At 46.5% G+C, this 22,500-nt stretch overlaps 1 protein-coding gene across 1 annotated transcript in view; it reads left to right on the top strand.

Annotated features, from left to right (window-relative positions):
• The window catches only part of il16 (interleukin 16), a gene marked incomplete at its 5' end in the record, with an annotated part of 65,773 nt that overhangs the window by 10,410 nt on the left and 32,863 nt on the right, over window positions 1-22,500 (top strand). Inside the window, 4 exon segments of the mRNA XM_083662456.1 lie at window positions 13,765-14,017; window positions 14,709-14,787; window positions 14,790-14,876; window positions 14,878-14,964. Of these exon segments, the coding sequence (XP_083518582.1) occupies window positions 13,765-14,017; window positions 14,709-14,787; window positions 14,790-14,876; window positions 14,878-14,964 (506 nt within the window).

Here is a 22,500-nt window from a genome sequence, read left to right as displayed (position 1 = left end):
GAATGGTTTAAGTAAGACAATTCTGCAATTCAACCAATCCTAAATCAGCAACTAAAATCTTCCCATATGGGTCCCTGGAATTAAATCTCCCCGACGACGAACATGGGTGAACTAATGTGGGTCTATTTGGGGGTCCCGCAAAATGAAAAACCGTTTTTGTTCCCGAGTGTTGGTTCCCGTTTAGAGCTAGAAAATAACCCACATCTCATGTTCCTCCACATCCGAAACCGCATACCAAACCCCACAAAGGCCTCTCCTCCCTGTCCCGGCCGCTCTAAAACCAACTGTGCTCACCCAGAGTCGTTACAGGCATCATCCCCAAGCCTTCACCAGAGTCACCCTGCCTGGGCCAAATGTTTACTGCCCCAGACACACATGAACATTAACGCACACACACACACACACACACACACACACACACACACACACACACACACACACACACACACTCCAATGAGGAAGGGTGTGTGTGTGTGTGTGTGTGTGTGTGTGTGTGTGTGTGTGTGTGTGTGTGTGTGTGTGTGTGTGTGTGTGTGTGTGTGTGTCCGCGTCAAAACCCCGAGTGGGAGTGTAATAGCACGGACCACAGAGAATCCATTCATCCTCGGGCAGCATGTACCCATGTCGTGTCGACCGCTGGCACACACACACACACACACACACACAAACAGGCGCACACGCGCACACACACACACACACACACACACACACACACACACACACAGACACAGACGCACACACACACGCGCAAACACACACGCGCGCAAACACACACACACACACGCGCGCGCAAACACACACACACACACACGCACGCACGCACGCACGCACGCATGCACGCACGCACGCACGCACGCACACACACACACACACACACACACACGCGCACACACACACACACACACACACACACACACAAACGCACGCACTCACACACACACACACACACACACGCACGCACTCACACACACACACACACACACACACACACAAACACACACACACACACACACACACACACACACAACACACACACACACACACACACACACACACACACACACACACACACACACACACACAGACACACTCACAGGAGCCCATAAAAGAGTACAGGCAGTGTGTGATGTAAAGTGGGCGTGAGGTCAGGCAGTGTTTTCCTCTCCAGAGAGCCAGTGGCTGACAGGAAAAGGGGGATGTGATTTTGGGGGAGATCTTGCCTTACTGAGACACACTGTTGTGTTCTCCAGACAGCTGGGAGGAGAGGAGGGGTGGATACTGAGAGAGAGAGAGAGAGAGAGAGAGAGAGAGAGAGAGAGGGCAGGAGGAGAGGAGGGGTGGATACTGAGAGAGAGAGAGAGAGAGAGAGAGAGAGAGAGGGCAGGAGGAGAGGAGGGGTGGATACTGAGAGAGAGAGAGAGAGGGCAGGAGGAGAGGAGGGGTGGATACTGAGAGAGAGAGAGAGAGAGAGAGAGGGCAGGAGGAGAGGAGGGGTGGATACTGAGAGAGAGAGAGAGAGAGGGCAGGAGGAGAGGAGGGGTGGATACTGAGAGAGAGAGGGCAGGAGGAGAGGAGGGGTGGATACTGGGAGAGAGAGGGCAGGAGGAGAGGAGGGGTGGATACTGAGAGAGAGAGAGAGAGAGAGGGCAGGAGGAGAGGAGGGGTGGATACTGAGGGAGAGAGGGCAGGAGGAGAGGAGGGGTGGATACTGAAAGAGAGAGAGAGGGCAGGAGGAGAGGTAGAGGCATATTATACCCACAGATGACTCACACAGCAAGGAAGCCATGCTCTGAGCGGGACATCACTTTAGCCGTGCCTGCTGTGCTCTCTGGACTAGTCCCTCTGTGCGGGTCAGGCCTTTGGACCGTCCCTCTGGACTAGTCCCTCTGTGCGGGTCAGGCCTTGGGACCGTCCCTCTGGACTAGTCCCTCTGTGCGGGTCAGGCCTTTGGACCATCCCTCTGGACTAGTCCCTCTGTGCGGGTCGAGTCTTTGGACCGTCCCTCTGGACTAGTCCCTCTGTGTGGGTCAGGCCTTTGGACCGTCCCTCTGGACTAGTCCCTCTGTGCGGGTCGAGTCTTTGGACCGTCCCTCTGGACTAGTCCCTCTGTGCGGGTCAGGCCTTGGGACCGTCCCTCTGGACTAGTCCCTCTGTGCGGGTCAGGCCTTGGGACCGTCCCTCTGGACTAGTCCCTCTGTGCGGGTCGAGTCTTTGGACCGTCCCTCTGGACTAGTCCCTCTGTGCGGGTCAGGCCTTGGGACCGTCCCGGCTGGCTGCAGTGGATGCTGGCTGAGTGACAACATGATGGACTACGGTGAGTAGGACCGCCACTCCTCCACAGTTGCAGGGCTGTAACAGGGAACTTACTCACTGCTCATCAGTGCCAGTCAGAGTTTGACTGCAGAACTTCAACTTCTACTCACATTGTAAAAGAGGATTATTATTATTATTAGAATATATCTATGTGATGATGTTGTTGACAGATCCAGACAGGTGTCACAGAGCAGTGGTTCTCAACCTAGGAGTCGGGACACCTCATGGGGGCGCAAGATCATTTCAGGGGATTCACAAGCTGATTTACAGGACAGGGAAACACATGCTTCTGCTATGAAAATGTTTTATTTGCAATTATTCTTGTGAAATCCTGAACAGTTTTCAGTCCCTCTGATAGTAATGAGTCAAATGAGAAGGGGAAATCATTGTTTGGTTGAACTCTAAACATTTGTAACAGAAGTGATGGAGCAGGCATCACTTCGTTTTAGTGGTCACGAGCCAAAGAATAGTCACTGTCATAGAGGAGAGGGATATTGTGCCAAGTTGTTCTTTCTGTGCACTGATTGAGAGAGTTCTGGAGACTGCTCAGAGACTGCAGTGAGTATTGAGAGAGTTCTGGAGACTGCTCAGAGACTGCAGTGAGTATTGAGAGAGTTCTGGAGACTGCTCAGAGACTGCAGTGAGTATTGACTGAGAGAGTTCTGGAGACTGCTCAGAGACTGCAGTGAGTATTGAGAGAGTTCTGGAGACTGCTCAGAGACTGCAGTGAGTATTGAGAGAGTTCTGGAGACTGCTCAGATGCTGCAGTGAGTATTGCGTAACTCTCTAAATTGGTTACAGAGCAGCAGGGAAAGCAGTTAAATGATCCACTTGTTGGCCCGGGGGATGGATGTGTGTGATAAAGTGTGCCTGTGTTTGTGCCAGAGAGTACCAGAAAGATTTGTTTTGCAAGTCCAAGACAAGTCTAAGTCTTTGAGCTAGAGTCCAAGACAAGTCTAAGTCTTTGAGCTAGAGTCCAAGACAAGTCTAAGTCTTTGAGCTAGAGTCCAAGACAAGTCTAAGTCTTTGAGCTAGAGTCCAAGACAAGTCTAAGTCTTTGAGCTAGAGTCCAAGACAAGTCTAAGTCTTTGAGCTAGAGTCCAAGACAAGTCTAAGTCTTTGAGCTAGAGTCAACGACAAGTCTCAAGTCTTTGAGCTAGAGTCCAAAACAAGTCTCAAGTCTTTGAGCTAGAGTCCAAGTCAAGTCTCAGGTCTTTGAGCTAGAGTCCAAGTCAAGTCTCAAGTCTTTGAGCTAGAGTCCAAGACAAGTCTCAAGTCTTTGAGCTAGAGTCCAAGTCAAGTCGCAAGTATTTGAGCTAGAGTCCAAGACAAGTCTCAAGTCTTTGAGCTAGAGTCCAAGACAAGTCTCAAGTCTTTGAGCTAGAGTCCAAGTCAAGTCGCAAGTATTTGAGCTAGAGTCCAAGTCAAGTCTCAAGTCTTTGAGCTAGAGTCCAAGACAAGTCTAAGTCTTTGAGCTAGAGTCCAAGTCAAGTCTCAAGTCTTTGAGCTAGAGTCCAAGTCAAGTATCAAGTCTTTGAGCTAGAGTCCAAGACAAGTCTCAGGTCTTTGAGCTAGAGTCCAAGTCAAGTCTCAGGTCTTTGAGCTAGAGTCCAAGTCAAGTCTCAAGTCTTTGAGCTAGAGTCCAAGTCAAGTATCAAGTCTTTGAGCTAGAGTCCAAGACAAGTCTCAGGTCTTTGAGCTAGAGTCCAAGTCAAGTCTCAGGTCTTTGAGCTAGAGTCCAAGTCAAGTCTCAAGTCTTTGAGCTAGAGTCCAAAACAAGTCTCAAGTCTTTGAGCTAGAGTCCAAGTCAAGTCTCAGGTCTTTGAGCTAGAGTCCAAGTCAAGTCTCAAGTCGTTGAGCTAGAGTCCAAGACAAGTCTCAAGTCTTTGAGCTAGAGTCCAAGTCAAGTCGCAAGTATTTGAGCTAGAGTCCAAGACAAGTCTCAAGTCTTTGAGCTAGAGTCCAAGACAAGTCTCAAGTCTTTGAGCTAGAGTCCAAGTCAAGTCGCAAGTATTTGAGCTAGAGTCCAAGTCAAGTCTCAAGTCTTTGAGCTAGAGTCCAAGACAAGTCTAAGTCTTTGAGCTAGAGTCCAAGTCAAGTCTCAAGTCTTTGAGCTAGAGTCCAAGACAAGTCTAAGTCTTTGAGCTAGAGTCCAAGTCAAGTCTCAAGTCTTTGAGCTAGAGTCCAAGTCAAGTATCAAGTCTTTGAGCTAGAGTCCAAGTCAAGTCTCAGGTCTTTGAGCTAGAGTCCAAGTCAAGTCTCAGGTCTTTGAGCTAGAGTCCAAGTCAAGTCTCAGGTCTTTGAGCTAGAGTCCAAGTCAAGTCTCAAGTCTTTGAGTTAGAGTCCAAGTCAAGTATCAAGTCTTTGAGCTAGAGTCCAAGTCAAGTATCAAGTCTTTGAGCTAGAGTCCAAGACAAGTCTCAGGTCTTTGAGCTAGAGTCCAAGTCAAGTCTCAGGTCTTTGAGCTAGAGTCCAAGTCAAGTCTCAAGTCTTTGAGCTAGAGTCCAAGTCAAGTATCAAGTCTTTGAGCTAGAGTCCAAGACAAGTCTCAGGTCTTTGAGCTAGAGTCCAAGTCAAGTCTCATGTCTCTTATGGATGAGCGTTTTATCATCTGCTGGATGCCTTTCGGTAAGTCAAGTCAGCAGTCACTGTGTGGATTCAAGTCCAAGTCGCAAGTCCAAGTGCCCATCTCTGGTGTGTGTGTGTATGTGCACACTCACTCACTCACTATCTCTCTCTCTCTCTCTCTCACACACACACACACACACACACACACACACACACACACACACACACACACACACACACACACACACACACACACAACGCTGTACCATCATCTCACCATGAAACCCTGAGCCATGCTGGCCACAGACTGGACACACAGCCGCGTGGGCCATACATAGCTGAGCTGTCATTCCACACTGAAGCCCTGCATGGGCCGAGCCAAGAGCTACGGTGGCCATGAAGTGCAAATTGACACAAATAGGAAAACACAACAACAAATCAAAAAAGACAATGACAGATAGGAAAACAACAAATCAACAAAACACAACAATAAATAACAAAATGCAACACAACAAATTAACAAAAGAGTAAAACTATGCATTAACTTCTACCGGAAAAGGTACCAGCTCAACTTTTGAAAATGTTTTGTTACTTGCCATTGCTCCCCAAACAGGCGCCCTGACCAATCAGTGGAGGCGCTATTGCAGCGACCAGGACACCCTACAGGCTTCTCACCTGCAGACATGGCCAATTCTTTTGGAACGTTTGACCAAGACGGAAGGACAGTACCGCTGCCGGGAATTGAACCCGGGTCTACGCAGTGATAGACGAGGGCTTACTGTACCTCTACACTACCCAGACGCCCTGTTATTGTGGGTTTTTTTCCATGCTGTTGCGGTTTCCTATATTGTTGTCGTGATTTGCACTTCACGGCCACCGTAAAGATCAGTCATGCCACCTCCTCCGCCAAGTGCACAAGTTATACAAGTGCTGGACTATTCCTTCGCAGCATGACTGTGCGAGGTTTCCCCTCCCTTCCCGGGTCAGGTGGTGAGGGGGGGGGGGGGGGGGGCATCCTGGAAAAATCCCCCGGCTGGTGCAACCTCAGAACAACACGCACGTTGTTTGGCTGCTGCTGCGTGGCCGCCCCGCCCTCTGCTCTCACTCAATCAGCTCCTGTTAGGCTGCAATGCCTGCCTAGCTAATGCTACAGGCACAAAAATATGGTTTCTGTAGACATGTACACACACACACACACACACACACACACACACACACACACACACACACACACACACACACACACTGTTCATTCAGGCCCTACCACAGACACACCTTTTTATAGAGTTGACCTACCTGACCCACGCCACTCCCCCCCCCCTCTCTTTCCATGTGCCCCCCCCCCCTCCTTCAAAGTCTTCATACTGAACAGTGTTGCTGCTGTGTGCCATTACATCAATAGAATAGAGTGCGTGTCCCAGGAAAGTCAGAGTCACACACTGCAGTGCTGCAGTCATTATAGCATAGACTCCTGTCGGTCAACTAGCTAAGGCTAAATACACACACCAACACAATGTGGAAGTTAGGCTAAATACACACACCAACACAGTGTGGAAGCTAGGCTAAATACACACACCAACACACTGTGGAAGCTAGGCTAAATACACACACCAACAAAGCTAGGCTAAATACACACACCAACACAGTGTGGAAGCTAGGCTAAATACACACACCAACAAAGCTAGGCTAAATACACACACCAAATACACACACCAACACAGTGTGGAAGCTAGGCTAAATACACACACCAACACAGTGTGTAAGCTAGGCTAACTACACACACCAACACAGTGTGGAAGCTAGGCTAAATACACACACCAACACAGTGTGGAAGCTAGGCTAAATACACACACCAACACAGTGTGGAAACTAGGCTAAATATTGTAATACACACACCAAGACAGTGTGGAAGCTAGGCTAAATACACACACCAAGACAGTGTGGAAGCTAGGCTAAATACACACACCAAGACAGTGTGGAAGCTAGGCTAAATACACACACCAAGACAGTGTGGAAGCTAGGCTAAATACACACACCAACACAGTGTGGAAGCTAGGCTAAATACACACACCGACAGTGTGAAAGATAGGCTAAATACACACACCAACACAGTGTGGAAGCTAGGCTAAATACACACACCAAGACAGTGTGGAAGCTAGGCTAAATACACACACCAAGACAGTGTGGAAGCTAGGCTAAATATTGTAATACACACACCAAGACAGTGTGGAAGCTAGGCTAAATACACACACCAAGACAGTGTGGAAGCTAGGCTAAATATTGTAATACACACACCAAGACAGTGTGGAAGCTAGGCTAACTACACACACCAACACACTGTGGAAGCTAGGCTAAATACACACACCAACACATTGTGGAAGCTAGGCTAAATACACACACCAACACAGTGTGGAAGCTAGGCTAAATATTGCAATACACACACCAACACAGTGTGGAAGCTAGGCTAAATATTGCAATACACACACCAAGACAGTCTGGAAGCTAGGCTAAATATTGCAATACACACACCAAGACAGTGTGGAAGCTAGGCTAACTACACACACAACACAGTGTGGGATGGAATAGCTTTAGGTGGATTAGCCGCTGGTCCAGGAGGTTTGTCTCAGGTAATGTGGGAAACCAACAACTGCACACTGATCAAAAGGAAGAAATTTAAGAGGCCAACTGATGCAGAGAAAATGACTGATATTAATTTACACAAGATGTAAAAGCGACCAAAATAACACTTCAGTCAGTAGACCATCATCACTTTTCAGGAGTTTGCAGAACTGATGATGGTCTACTGACCAAAATGTTTCCCATTTGTGCTTTTGCTCTGTTGGCCTAGCCATCCCTTTAGATTTTCTTTTTTCTTCTTAATCACACATTGATTGGAGTAGTTATAAGATTTGTCCCTGTTCTGGAGGCAGATCTCATTGGTTGAGTGGTGGGATCAGTGGGCGGAGCCACAGAAGCATGCTTTCTGCACATGGGAGAGAGCATAGTTTTTTCTCTGGCCAAGTAACATTAGACTGAAGCCCAGTGAAAAGGCAACAGGTAAGAGAGGAGGAAGCTAATATATTATGAAGCCTAGTGCTCATAATAGTGCTCCGTGGCGTGCATCCTGCCTTTCAAGATTATAGTGCTCTGCTAACTGAAAAATACAATGTAGCCCATATACTAAGTTATCTAGGTTAGCTACTTAGCCTAGCTGCATCTTGAAAGTTCAAACTAGCTATACTAGCCTACATCTATATAGTTAGGCTAAATAAGCTAATTAGCTAGCTGCTGACCTTCCAATTATCGCATTATTCCATTATTGCATGGTCAATAATCAAGGAAAAAACAAGTCATTATCAAATGTCATTCAAGTTTAGTTAGCTAACTTGCAGCGCTGCTTGTAAGAAATGTTTACTAAAACGTTCATCTGCATTTTTATCAGTGAGCGTGTTTATTATGGAATGGCTGCCTTTAGATATAAAAAAGAAACGATGTTGATGCTGTGTAGGCCTGAGTGCTGCAGGTGTGACTTGGCTATATGCATATTTGCATTTGTGTTTACTTAGTGCTTGGAGTAAATGTGATGTTTGAATAGTTGTGCTACTAAGTCAACCCACTGTCCTGGCAGAGATCCAAGAGAGAGAGGGGGGGGGGGAGGAGAGAGAGAGAGAGAGAGAGAGAGAGAGAGAGAGAGAGAGATGTGTATTATGCCATGGAGCGTATAGGCCTCCAGCGTGGAGATCCATGTCTGTGTTTCCTGTCTATCTAGCCAGCACAACAAACACACTAATGCTCCATAATTGCTAACACACTTCCAGGATCAGAACTCCTGATTCACCAGACAACAAAGCCTTTCTTCTGGACTCCTCCACTGGAAACTGGCTGGGGGGGATATTTATTTATTTATGTATTTATTCATGTATTATTTATTTAGTTCGTTAGTTACTTAGTTATTTGTTTGTTTGTTTTGGGTTGTTATTCATCTCTTATAGGACGAATCAGCATGACGTCACTTGCCACCCAGAAATGCGGAACCCCGCGGCAGTTATTAGTATGAGTTGTGCCAAACAAACGTTAATATCTCAAAAACTATACATCACATCGCTTATATTTTGACATTCTGAGTGAGAGCAGAAGTAGCTCAAGAGTTTGATGTATAATATATGCATGTCGTGTTAAAGTTGTGTGAACTGTCGCAGTTTTTAAAAATGTAAACAAAGTTAACTGGCTAGAGTCAGACACTCACGCCTCGCGCCACTCGGGCTCCATAGAGTTCCATTGCCGTTGCCACCCAGTGACGCGGTTTGTTTACCAAAATGCTGCTCGGCTGATCCCTCGTATATATGAATGTACTTATTGGTTAGTTTGAGAGCTATTTTATTTATTTATTTATTTATTTATTTATTTATTTATTTATTTATTTATTTATTTATTTATTTATTCATTCATTCTTCAGAGGTTGAACCACTTTATAATTTGCCACACAGGCAGTCTCGTGGAATGAGTCCCAGAACGTTTTCAGTGCGGTTGAGATGAAAAATCGCAGTGGATATTTGGACTGGCTGCCTGCGGTCAGCGTATTTTATACAGTGTAATGACTGTTTGTAGAGGTCTGTTATATTACACCTGCATGCTGTCATATTCACGGGACAGAGAGGCATTTGTCGGCATGTCGACTGTCACATCACTGTAAGTAACGGAGCAGCACCAGCCAGGTTTACACTGTACTTTAAAGGTGCTCCATGTAGCATTTCTAAACCAGCATATTGTCAGATTAATTGTGATACCTTGGTAGAATTACTTCAACCAATGAGACCATAGTGGAGATTATTGGTATATAGCCTATAGAGGTGCCAAAGTGAACGTCACTTCCTGCCTTTCTCCCTGTACCAGCGTCAGAGAAAATACAACGGTTACTTTTTTCATCCCGTTGGAATTGTGCCATGTTAAATTTTGTCAATTTAAAAGATAACTCTGCATGTCAAGAACGTTGCAGTTTGTGCTGAAACTGAAACGTAAGGTTTAGTTTTCTACATCTCGTGTCGCACATTATACGTCACACCATCAACAACAATGGACTGGCGGGAGAGATATCACTTACGTGACTGGTTGTGTGCAGTTTTTCTGATTTATGACTTTTAGTGCCACAGTTTTACCACAAACTGCGACTTTCTCGACTTGCAGAGTTATCTTTTACATTGACAAACATGCCGTGTGTGTTACTCCCGTGGCACAATTCAAACGGGATCAAAAAGGTAGCGCATCGCCACCGTTCATCACCATTCATATTTTTCACACGCTGGTACAGGGAGAAAAGCAGGAAGTGACGTTCACTTTGGCTCTCTATAGCTCACAGCGTTAGTGCTACAGTACCATTTCTCAAAATTAAAGCTAAACCATGTTGCCTTCTGCCCCCCCCCCCTCCCTGAAGAGGTTAAACACGTTAAGCTAAATTCAGACTATAGGCGATAAACCCCCCCACAGATCAGAGGCAAATCTGCGTTGGCTCGGCGCTCTGTGAGCTCGCCGATGAGTCACAGCCAGACACCCAACAGACATGCCTGTTAAATATCTGGTTGTGTCAGGAGAGCTATCAACGTGGTACAGCCAATGAGAGCGCAGTGCGGTACAGCCAATGAGAGCGCAGTGTGGGACAGCCAATGAGAGCACAGTGAGGCAGACAGGGCCCGGGTGATGTCTGCTGTCATCTACAGCAGGCTAACGAGCAAGTATACAGTATTATGGAACATTCTACTGTACTACCAAATTGGTGCAAACTGCTGTCCCACAACAAGCAAAAAAAATCCAAAAGCATTTAACACGTTCACTGCCAATGACGAGTTGACTCGTCAAAAAAAAAAAAAAAATTTTTTGACGGTGCTACGTGGATCAATGTCCCCCACGTCTCCTATAAAAATATTGGAAGTATTGAATGTGTATAATCTATTTTACCGACCAACTAAGTGGCGACAGTGCTCTCCCGACAGAGAGAAAGCCAACCAAAAACAGCCGCGGGAGCAAGCCATTCTCAAGGAAATGGCTTGGCGATTTTACAGTCATCAGTCACCAGACTCGCCTGAGAGCGGCCGCGCCAGCAGCAGCACACAGAGAGCGGAGAGCGGTGCTGGCGTGGGGGATTGCAAATTTGCATAATAGATTATGGGTGAAACACACTTTGAAACACCCGCAGAAAGGCCAGAATCGCACGCATTCCGAAAACCCAGAAACGAACGAGCCTCATTCTAATACTGTAGGCGAAAACGCTTTCACGCTGCTGCACACCGGCGCACAACGGTGTGGGGTTCCAAAAATAGACTGGGTGGGCAGCATAAAGCCTAGAATCGCACAAAGCTTCATCAAAGCTCTCAACCAAAAATCCAAGAAACGATTGAGTCCCATCCACAGTCCACACTCGCCACACTCGCCGACGAGGGGCCGCCAGAGAGGGAGGCTGCTCACTGCTCAGACAGGCAGGAGAAACTGGCTTGTGACAAACGCCACCAGACACGCCCACGGAGGGAGGAGTTTAAAGGAGAGGGTGTTCAGAACTATATTGTTCAGATGTCTGATCTCTCACTGATGCCAAAAATAAATGGTTAAAGTGACTGTTCTGCCTGTTTGATTGAATTTCACAAAACTGCGATTATCTCAGCTTCCTGTCTCACACGCTGAAACCATGCTGTACTCAACGGCTAATATCTACATAACTACTAAGTCTACAAACTAACTCTTTTAGACAGAGAAAGCACACATTCTATTAGTACTTTTGTGAACTTCGTGTTCACAAAGTCCAAGCAGAAAATTATCCTCGGCTCTTGTAAAATGAGCCAGAATCCTCAAAAAACGGCTTGGCAGAAGCTACCTACAGTAAAAAAAAAATGGCTGGCAGTGAATGTGTTAATATGCAAAAATCTTAGATGTTTACTAAGATCATTGTCATTCTAATAAGGCTATCGGAACCCAAGATAATATTTGAGATAGCAGCAGTAAACTTCATAACTCTGACTTAATAACTCTTTGAACCAATTCTGTAGAATGGCCCATAGATAGTATGTTGTGTTGTGTTGTGTGAGCATGTGTGTGTTTAGAAATAGCCGTGAGCAGACTGGTGTAAGACTGTGTTGTGGTCCCCTGTCACAGCTCAGTCGTACCGTGTGAAAACCACAACACAAACACCCCCGATGACGAGACAGCAAGTTGTGTCGTGTGAAAAGAACAGCGATTGACGATAAGAAGTGCCATAACTGCCATGAGAAGTGATTTCTCCATCTGCCTTTCGCGCCTTCCGCCATCTTTCATTGGTAGAAACTCTGAATGCTTTAACTTTTTTGTGCTGTAAGATAAGAACAGTGCCCTAACAGTGCCAGCACAAAAGTGGAGCGTAGAGGCCGCTAGAGGCCACCAATCTTCCCAGCCAGCGATGGTGTTGTTGTTGCTAACTGTAATATACTGATGCTTACGTGTATACTGAAGCAGCTGTAGATACCAGCGGGGTGGAGAATATTCATTCATATTTCTTAGTCATCGACAACACATGCAGACTAAGCTGGAGGAGTGTATAAACCTAGAGAGAGAGAGAGAGAGAGGCAGAGAGAGAGAGAGAGAGAGAGAGAGAGAGAGGCAGAGAGAGAGAGAGAGAGAGAGAGAGAGAGGCAGACAGAGAGAGAGAGAGAGAGAGAGAGAGAGAGAGGCAGACACAGAGAGAGAGAGAGAGGCAGACACAGAGAGAGAGAGAGAGAGAGGCATACACAGAGAGAGAGAGAGAGAGAGAGAGGCAGACAGAGAGAGAGAGAGAGAGAGAGAGAGGCAGACACAGAGAGAGAGAGAGGCAGACAGAGAGAGAGAGAGAGAGAGAGGCATACACAGAGAGAGAGAGAGAGAGAGAGAGAGAGTCATTGATAAGGAGAGAAGGTAGCGAGATGATGGGTTGGAGTTAAAGAGCTTCCTAACATCATGTTAATCGGCACTAAGTGTTTGTTCATGGAGAACGTGAGAGAGACCAGAGGCGGTATAGAGTAACATATATAATGCAGTTTGAGGGTCATCCTATAGTGCTCTCTCTGTCTGCAGTGTGAAGAAGAGTGGAGCTACAGACCAGATCATTCACTTCAGACCCTTAATGGGACCTACAACCCAACCCAACCGCCAACCATTCACCCAGCATGTGTTTGAATGTGATGCATGCATATTATACGAAGCGTATAGTATCAAAACAAAGACGCCTTGTGCTGAACGGATCACCTGATCGCTCACAGCATAGTTGCTATTTATGGTGTCTGTGACCAGAGTTTACCTCTGCCTGGGCAAAACCAGAGCCGTGTATATAGAAGAGTCACGACATCTCCAATTCACTCCAATAGACTCTCAAGAGTTCCAGGAAGTAAGGTTCTGGATTAAGCAGCGCTGTTGAGTTGCAGCAAAATGGACAGTTTGTGTACTTTGAAAGGGATTTTTCTTTTTTTTTAAGAATCAAATTGTACATTATCATCTTTATTTTCGCATTTAAAAGTAGCGCGAGACCCCTTCCCTGGCTGTTCATTGGCTAATGAGTCACGCATTTTTGGACCTCCGCTGACGCCACTCTCGTACTAGATTGCTCTGGGCAAAACATCGGCTTTTTTTCCCTCAAAGCTGGGAAAGAAAAGCACTCTTATCTCTGCTAGTCTCCACCATTGCCTCACCAGTCCGCTTCTCAGAACACTTAATGACACACACACACACACACACACACACACACACACACACATACACACACACACACGAACACAAACACACACGCACGCACACACACACAAACAAACACACAAACACGCACGCACGCACACACACACGCACTCAGATGCAGCCAGGCTGTCCTAACTGAATTTTCTAATTGCCCTCCAGAGCGCCCCTCTCCATTAGGCTTCGTGCCGGCTGGGAGGGGTGCGTTTGTTTCGGAGCTCCCGGCGGCCGCGGCGCACACGCTGACGGCCATGCCCCAGAGATACTCCCACCAGAGGAGGAAAGCCAGCACAGCGGCTGCCAGGAGGATGGAGAGGAGACGCAGGGACCAGGGCAAAGGCAGCAACAACAACAACAGCAGCGGCGGCGGCAGCAGCCACAACTACCGGTCCAAGAAGCTGGCCATGCTCTCCAGGTACCAGCAAGCAGGGGTTAAAGTCAGTTTACCCATTTTTTTTATTTCAGAAATAGACTTAATCTACTTTTTTTTTGTAGGATATAAAAAATTTAAAATGAAATATATATTAAAAAAAATCTACTTTTTTTTGGGTGGATATCAATTTATATAATATGTAAATTTACTGTATAGTGTACAATATAGTGAATTGTGTCAAACTGATGGAAGATGGTGATGCTTTTCTGAAAATGTGATGATTTTTGTGTCGGTGCTTGTTTGGCTTTTGATGATCACTGAACGGAGGTAATAGTTTACCCACTTTATTTTATTTTATTTACACCTCATCAACATGCACTTCATTTGCATGTTGCACTGCAGGACTGCTCAAGGATGATGCTGTCAGTTAAAGGCAGCAGGATCATCGTTATTTATCTCAACTTCTTTCAAGGAACAGTTCACCCACAAATGTAAATGCTGTCATCAGCTCCGCCCCCTCGTGCCAGACAGTTGATCACAGGTGAGGCTTGTCCATATAACACACAGGCAGGTTGGCAGCACAACTGGAGAGAAACCCAGTCACCGTTGACTTTAGCACAGTACAACTGAAGTCGATGGTCTCTCTCGAGGGTGTGTTGTAGATGATGAGAGAATTTTCATTTTTTGGTGAACTGTTCCTTTAATGGTGTTTGCCTGTGTTGACCCTGTGCAGGTCGCTGATCCTGTGCCACTCTAAGACCAGCGACGACTGCCCGGCTCCAGAAGAGAGGCATGCTGTGGAGGGCTTGGAGGAGGGCAGGGCCTGGGGGCCGGGCTGGAGGGCAGACCTCACACAGCTGGGGACCGGGGGCGGAAAGGGGTGCAGCAGGGATGCAGAGAACGCCCCCTGGAGGAAGAGAGGAGGCAGCGATCACACCAACACACTCAGGGAGAACAAGAGGAGCCTCAGGAGGTCCTTCAGCATCAAGGTGAGATGCAACCCCCTGAGCCTCTGCTAAGCAAAGCATAGATTCGGAAGTTGTTATTATTATATCACTTGTGCTTTTTTATGTGGCTTTTAATGTATTTGAACAAATTAATTTCCGTTATAAAAAAAGTTAAAGCCCCAGTATGTAGGAAGCTGCTGAGCAGCAGCAACAGCGGCCCCTGCTGCCACAAGTGGTAATTACAGGATGCTAATGGATGCTAGCTACTTGCTTCCCTGTTCCCCACATGTTGTTGTGTCGAGTTGTTTTATTGAAAAATAGCACTGCTAATCAAGCTATGCAACACATTTCTATACCCGTCTATAACAGGTCTATAACTAATTTCGCCTTTCATAACAACTGTACAGGGGGTGAATTTTTATGTAACTCACCCAGAGTAAAATAGACGATGTTAAGAGACTATGTTTTGGGCGTGATTGACAGGTCGCCTGTCCAGTGATCACGCAGCTTGCTGATCAGGGACCAATAGCAGGCGGAGCTGTGGCTCTGGGGGAAATCCCTGGTCTCATGGCGTCTCGTGCGAGCTGCGCAAGAGCCTCCAAGATGGCGGCGGCCACACTAGAGAAATATCTCGCGAAGATCCTCTTCAGGCAGCAGTTAGTAACTTGCTTTACAGGCTGATGTGAAGATGGATTGTTGTGCTATTATACAGTAATGTTTCATCAGCTCACAAAACAAGCTGTTATTCCTGTCAAGTGACTGAGTGAGTCATCCACCATTCAACATTCCTTTATGGACTTTCACATTTATTACTTAACCATATAAAGATATAAATTCTATAAACTCATTGTAAAGTATTCAGCATTTCTCATCCATAGGACCTGTGCATTGCTGAATAACAAGCAGTGCAAAACGAGTGTCCTCCCTCCCAGCCCGGAGGGATTCATTTGGCATGACTCACTGCACTCAGCTGGGCCAATTTGTAAATTAGTGGCATGTACTGTAATCAGATTGATTGCCTTTAAGTAGGATAACTGGGTCCCACGGTGCAAGTTCAAAACTGGGAAAACTTGCCCGGAACATCTGTGCCAATTTGACATCTAATAAGGTGTTCGTCGGCATAAAAGCGTTATGAAATTTCAAACATGCCATACATGCCGAACAAGCCCATAATATGATATCACGGTGGTGCTAACAGTGCTCTGTGTTGGACTGGGTGTAACTGTAATGATAGTCACATGCCCTAGCTGCGTTGTGTGTTGGTAGCCGGTAGGCTGCTGCTGCTGGCCTGAATGTGGCTCCTTCAGACAAAGACGAGTTGTGTTGTGTTGTGTCCCCCGGGCGGTTTCTACAGCCACGCTAGCTCGCCGCTGTCTGCCTGCACGCCTCACAGAGCATTCCGCTCGTGTCGGATAAGGTCAGATCGCTAATCATTTATCACACGAAACGACGGATGTAGGTTACAGAAATGAACCGCAGATACGAGAACTACTGTTGTTTCTAGTTATGCTGCTGGGGGTACGGTGGCGCAGTCGGTAGCGCTGTCGCCTCACAGCTAGAAGGTCCTGAGTTCGATTCTCGCCTGGGACGCTGGAGTTGTGACCTCCCCATATCTTCAGTGCCTACTGCCCAGGTGGGCTATCTCGTCGAAAGGGCCTTTCTGTGTGGAGTTTGCATGTTCTCCCCGTACCCCCCAGGGGGTTCCTCCGTACATAACCCCCCCACTAAAAACATGCAGAAGATCGTCATCCGACCAGTGACGACAACATCTGAAGTTGGTCCAATGATGGTCCAATGATGGTCCCCGGGCGCTGGAAAGAAAAAGCGACCACTGCTCCTGGCCTGCCCCCTGGAGGAAAGGACAAGCCTGGATGGGTCAAATGCAGAGGACATATTTCACCGGCCACCGTCAGCATGAGTGCGTGTTGTGGCCGCATGCATGTGTTGTAGTGTGTTCGTGTGACAATAAAGACGGGCTGCCGTCTGAAATGGTGTTGGTTTGCCCATATATGGGGCCAATATCGACCTTTTATCAAATATGGGAGTCAATGTGATCCACGTTCTGATATGATGATATGATGCAGTTTGATTGATTCCATATTTATAGAGTGCCAGGGTCACGCCCTCTTCCGGGTTAGGCATACTGTACATTCACGTTTCCATAGATGAACATTTGGTAAAATGCTTATAAAAATAGTTTTACTTGATCAAACCAAGTGATTCAGCTATATTTAGAATCAGGAGAGACCACTCTGAACAAAACGAAATACGTGTCTTTTGTTTTGTTTGTTTGTTTGTTTTCCCCAGACTGAATTGTTAGAAGGTATAGCTACATAGCTATATACTACACTTGCTGATCAGTGTGACTACACCTGGCACTGGCAGACTATATAGTGATCAGTGTGACTTCACCTGGCACTGGCAGACTATATAGTGATCAGTGTGACTTCACCTGGCACTGGCAGACTATATAGTGATGATCAGTGTGAGTTCACCTGGCACTGGCAGACTATATAGTGATCAGTGTGACTTCACCTGGCACTGGCAGACTATATAGTGATGATCAGTGTGAGTTCACCTGGCACTGGCAGACTATATAGTGATCAGTGTGACTTCACCTGGCACTGGCAGACTATATAGTGATCAGTGTGACTTCACCTGGCACTGGCAGACTATATAGTGATCAGTGTGACTTCACCTGGCACTGGCAGACTGTATAGTGATGATCAGTGTGAGTTCACCTGGCACTGGCAGACTATATAGTGATGGTCAGTGTGACTTCACCTGGCACTGGCAGACTATATAGTGATGATCAGTGTGAGTTCACCTGGCACTGGCAGACTGTATAGTGATGATCAGTGTGAGTTCACCTGGCACTGGCAGACTATATAGTGATGATCAGTGTGAGTTCACCTGGCACTGGCAGACTGTATAGTGATGATCAGTGTGAGTTCACCTGGCACTGGCAGACTATATAGTGATGGTCAGTGTGACTTCACCTGGCACTGGCAGACTATATAGTGATGATCAGTGTGACTTCACCTGGCACTGGCAGACTATATAGTGATCAGTGTGACTTCACCTGGCACTGGCAGACTATATAGTGATGATCAGTGTGACTTCACCTGGCACTGGCAGACTATATAGTGATCAGTGTGACTTCACCTGGCACTGGCAGACTATATAGTGATCAGTGTGACTTCACCTGGCACTGGCAGACTATATAGTGATCAGTGTGACTTCACCTGTACACTGGCAGACTATATAGTGATGATCAGTGTGACTTCACCTGGCACTGGCAGACTATATAGTGATCAGTGTGACTTCACCTGTACACTGGCAGACTATATAGTGATGATCAGTGTGAGTTCACCTGGCACTGGCAGACTGTATAGTGATGATCAGTGTGAGTTCACCTGGCACTGGCAGAGTATATAGTGATGATCAGTGTGACTACACCTGGCACTGGCAGACTATATAGTGATGATCAGTGTGACTACACCTGGCACTGGCAGACTATATAGTGATCAGTGTGACTTCACCTGGCACTGGCAGACTATATAGTGATCAGTGTGACTTCACCTGGCACTGGCAGACTATATAGTGATGATCAGTGTGACTTCACCTGGCACTGGCAGACTATATAGTGATGATCAGTGTGACTTCACCTGGCACTGGCAGACTATATAGTGATGATCAGTGTGACTTCACCTGGCACTGGCAGACTATATAGTTATCAGTGTGACTACACCTGGCACTGGCAGACTATATAGTTATCAGTGTGACTTCACCTGGCACTGGCAGACTATATAGTGATGATCAGTGTGACTACACCTGGCACTGGCAGACTATATAGTGATCAGTGTGACTTCACCTGGCACTGGCAGACTATATAGTGATCAGTGTGACTTCACCTGGCACTGGCAGACTATATAGTGATGATCAGTGTGACTTCACCTGGCAATGGCAGACTATATATAGTGATGATCAGTGTGACTACACCTGGCACTGGCAGACTATAGTGGAATACATAAAGAGTGTTTGGCTGGCTCTGCTCTACCAGCTCATGGAGCAAAGCCCAGCTAAACAGCTCTGTTAACGGACTGCAGTGGAGTCGAGCAGTCGCTTCATCGGCCAATTATTTTCCTGTGGGGCTAATTCATGCCAGGTAGACCATCGCTCACTCTTAATCGGCCAACGGACAAAGGCCAATATCATAGACAAATAGCCATATTATCCTTTTGGCTCAAAGTCCAACACAGACTCATAAACTTCAATTTTAAACGTTAATACAACAGGATAGTGTAATTCAGATTTCATTCGCTTTTTTCCACTTTTTTCTGATTTCCCCCCATTTTCTCCCCAATTGTACTTGGCCAATTTCCCCCCTGCTGCCCCGGTCGCTGCTCCACCCCCTCTGCCGATCTGGGGAGAGCCGTAGACCAGCACCATGCTTCCTCCGACACATGCGCATGTTGCCAGCCGCTTATTTTCACCTGACAGTGGGGGAGCTTCACCGGCACGACATTAGCACATGGGAGGATCACGCTATAATTCCCACCAGTTCCCTTCCGCCCTAGTCTGACTTCACGGAAGCAGCCTGCTGGTATTTGGTGCCGTCCATTTTGGTCGGCGGTGGAAGAAAATCCCTTTGCGCTCGAACCACCGACTCTGTTATCCAAAGTGATTAGTGCACGACCCGCTTTACCTCCTGAGCCACAGCCACCCGAGACGATGATGATGCAATAATTCTCTTCCAAATGAATATACTGTAATATTAGATTTGCTTTAGAGGTGTACATGCATATGATTTTGTACCCTAAATTGGTACTCGAGTGCGCCGTATTTAATCAAGTCATTGGCTTGAGGGAATCAGGGAAATATTGTATTTATTACAGTAATTCTCATGCTTTCCAAACAGAAGTGTCCCTTGGTTGCATGCTTGGTTTCAGCCACCTGCTATGTTTAAAGTTATTGGCTTGAGTGAAAAATACCTCGATAACACAACACACATCATGTGCTATAATGTGGTGAGATAGTGTCCTCTTGATACTACTTAAGTTATTAGAATGCACTTGATTTACACCCAATAAAAGTGTCCGTGCATACATTCTTCGACCCTTTTAGTGAACCTGAGTGCTTCTTTTTGAAGGAGGGAATATCTCAAAGCCCTTTTAAACACACACTTGAGTCGTGCTGCTGTATGATAGTGTGCTGAGATAGCGTCCTCTGGAGAGCTGTTATGTCTAAATGTGTGTGAGGTTGCCTCATAAGCCATAAGGGTAACCTCCAAACACTGTGCTCCAAAGGGTAACCTCCAAACACTGTGGCTTAAAGGGTAACCTCCAAACACTGTGGTTTAAAGGGTAACCTCCAAACACTGTGACTTAAAGGGTAACCTCCAATCACTGTGGTCCAAAGGGTAACCTCCAATCACTGTGGCTTAAAGAGTAACCTCCAAACACTGTGACTTAAAGGGTAACCTCCAAACACTGTGGCCCAAAGGGTAACCTCCAATCACTGTGGCTTAAAGGGTAACCTCCAAACACTGTGGCTTAAAGGGTAACCTCCAAACACTGTGGCTTAAAGGGTAACCTCCAAACACTGTGGCTTAAAGGGTAACCTCCAAACACTGTGGTTTAAAGGGTAACCTCCAAACACTGTGGCTTAAAGGGTAACCTCCAAACACTGTGGCTTAAAGGGTAACCTCCAAACACTGTGGTTTAAAGGGTAACCTCCAAACACTGTGACTTAAAGGGTAACCTCCAAACACTGTGACTTAAAGGGTAACCTCCAAACACTGTGACTTAAAGGGTAACCTCCAAACACTGTGGCTTAAAGGGTAACCTCCAAACACTGTGGCTTAAAGGGTAACCTCCAAACACTGAGGCTTAAAGGGTAACCTCCAAACACTGTGGCCCAAAGGGTAACCTCCAATCACTGTGGCTTAAAGGGTAACCTCCAAACACTGTGGCTTAAAGGGTAACCTCCAAACACTGTGGCTTAAAGGGTAACCTCCAAACACTGTGGCTTAAAGGGTAACCTCCAAACACTGTGGTTTAAAGAGTAACCTCCAAACACTGTGACTTAAAGGGTAACCTCCAAACACTGAGGCTTAAAGGGTAACCTCCAAACACTGTGGCTTAAAGGGTAACCTCCAAACACTGTGACTTAAAGGGTAACCTCCAAACACTGTGGCTTAAAGGGTAACCTCCAAACACTGTGGCTTAAAGGGTAACCTCCAAACACTGTGGCTTAAAGGGTAACCTCCAAACACTGTGGCTTAAAGGGTAACCTCCAAACACTGTGGTTTAAAGGGTAACCTCCAAACACTGTGACTTAAAGGGTAACCTCCAAACACTGAGGCTTAAAGGGTAACCTCCAAACACTGTGGCTTAAAGGGTAACCTCCAAACACTGTGGCTTAAAGGGTAACCTCCAAACACTGTGACTTAAAGGGTAACCTCCAAACACTGTGGCTTAAAGGGTAACCTCCAAACACTGTGACTTAAAGGGTAACCTCCAAACACTGAGGCTTAAAGGGTAACCTCCAACCACTGAGGCTTAAAGGGTAACCTCCAAACACTGTGGCTTAAAGGGTAACCTCCAAACACTGTGGCTTAAAGGGTAACCTCCAAACACTGTGGCTTAAAGGGTAACCTCCAAACACTGTGGCTTAAAGGGTAACCTCCAAACACTGTGACTTAAAGGGTAACCTCCAAACACTGTGGCTTAAAGGGTAACCTCCAAACACTGTGGTTTAAAGGGTAACCTCCAAACACTGTGACTTAAAGGGTAACCTCCAAACACTGTGACTTAAAGGGTAACCTCCAAACACTGTGGTTTAAAGGGTAACCTCCAAACACTGTGGCTTAAAGGGTAACCTCCAAACACTGAGGCTTAAAGGGTAACCTCCAAACACTGTGGCTTAAAGGGTAACCTCCAAACACTGTGGTTTAAAGGGTAACCTCCAAACACTGTGGCTTAAAGGGTAACCTCCAAACACTGTGACTTAAAGGGTAACCTCCAAACACTGTGGTTTAAAGGGTAACCTCCAAACACTGTGGCTTAAAGGGTAACCTCCAAACACTGTGGTTTAAAGGGTAACCTCCAAACACTGTGGTTTAAAGGGTAACCTCCAAACACTGTGACTTAAAGGGTAACCTCCAAACACTGTGACTTAAAGGGTAACCTCCAAACACTGTGGTTTAAAGGGTAACCTCCAAACACTGTGGCTTAAAGGGTAACCTCCAAACACTGTGGTTTAAAGGGTAACCTCCAAACACTGTGGCTTAAAGGGTAACCTCCAAACACTGTGACTTAAAGGGTAACCTCCAAACACTGTGGCTTAAAGGGTAACCTCCAAACACTGTGACTTAAAGGGTAACCTCCAAACACTGTGGCTTAAAGGGTAACCTCCAAACACTGTGGTTTAAAGGGTAACCTCCAAACACTGTGGCTTAAAGGGTAACCTCCAAACACTGTGGTTTAAAGGGTAACCTCCAAACACTGTGGCTTAAAGGGTAACCTCCAAACACTGTGACTTAAAGGGTAACCTCCAAACACTGTGGCTTAAAGG

The sequence above is a fragment of the Poromitra crassiceps genome (genome assembly GCF_964638095.1).
Source record: "Poromitra crassiceps genome assembly, chromosome: 28".
In the NCBI taxonomy this organism is placed as follows: Eukaryota; Metazoa; Chordata; class Actinopteri; order Beryciformes; family Melamphaidae; genus Poromitra; species Poromitra crassiceps.
The sequence above is the reverse complement of the archived record's forward strand: the minus strand, read 5'-3'. Positions and strand labels throughout refer to the sequence as shown.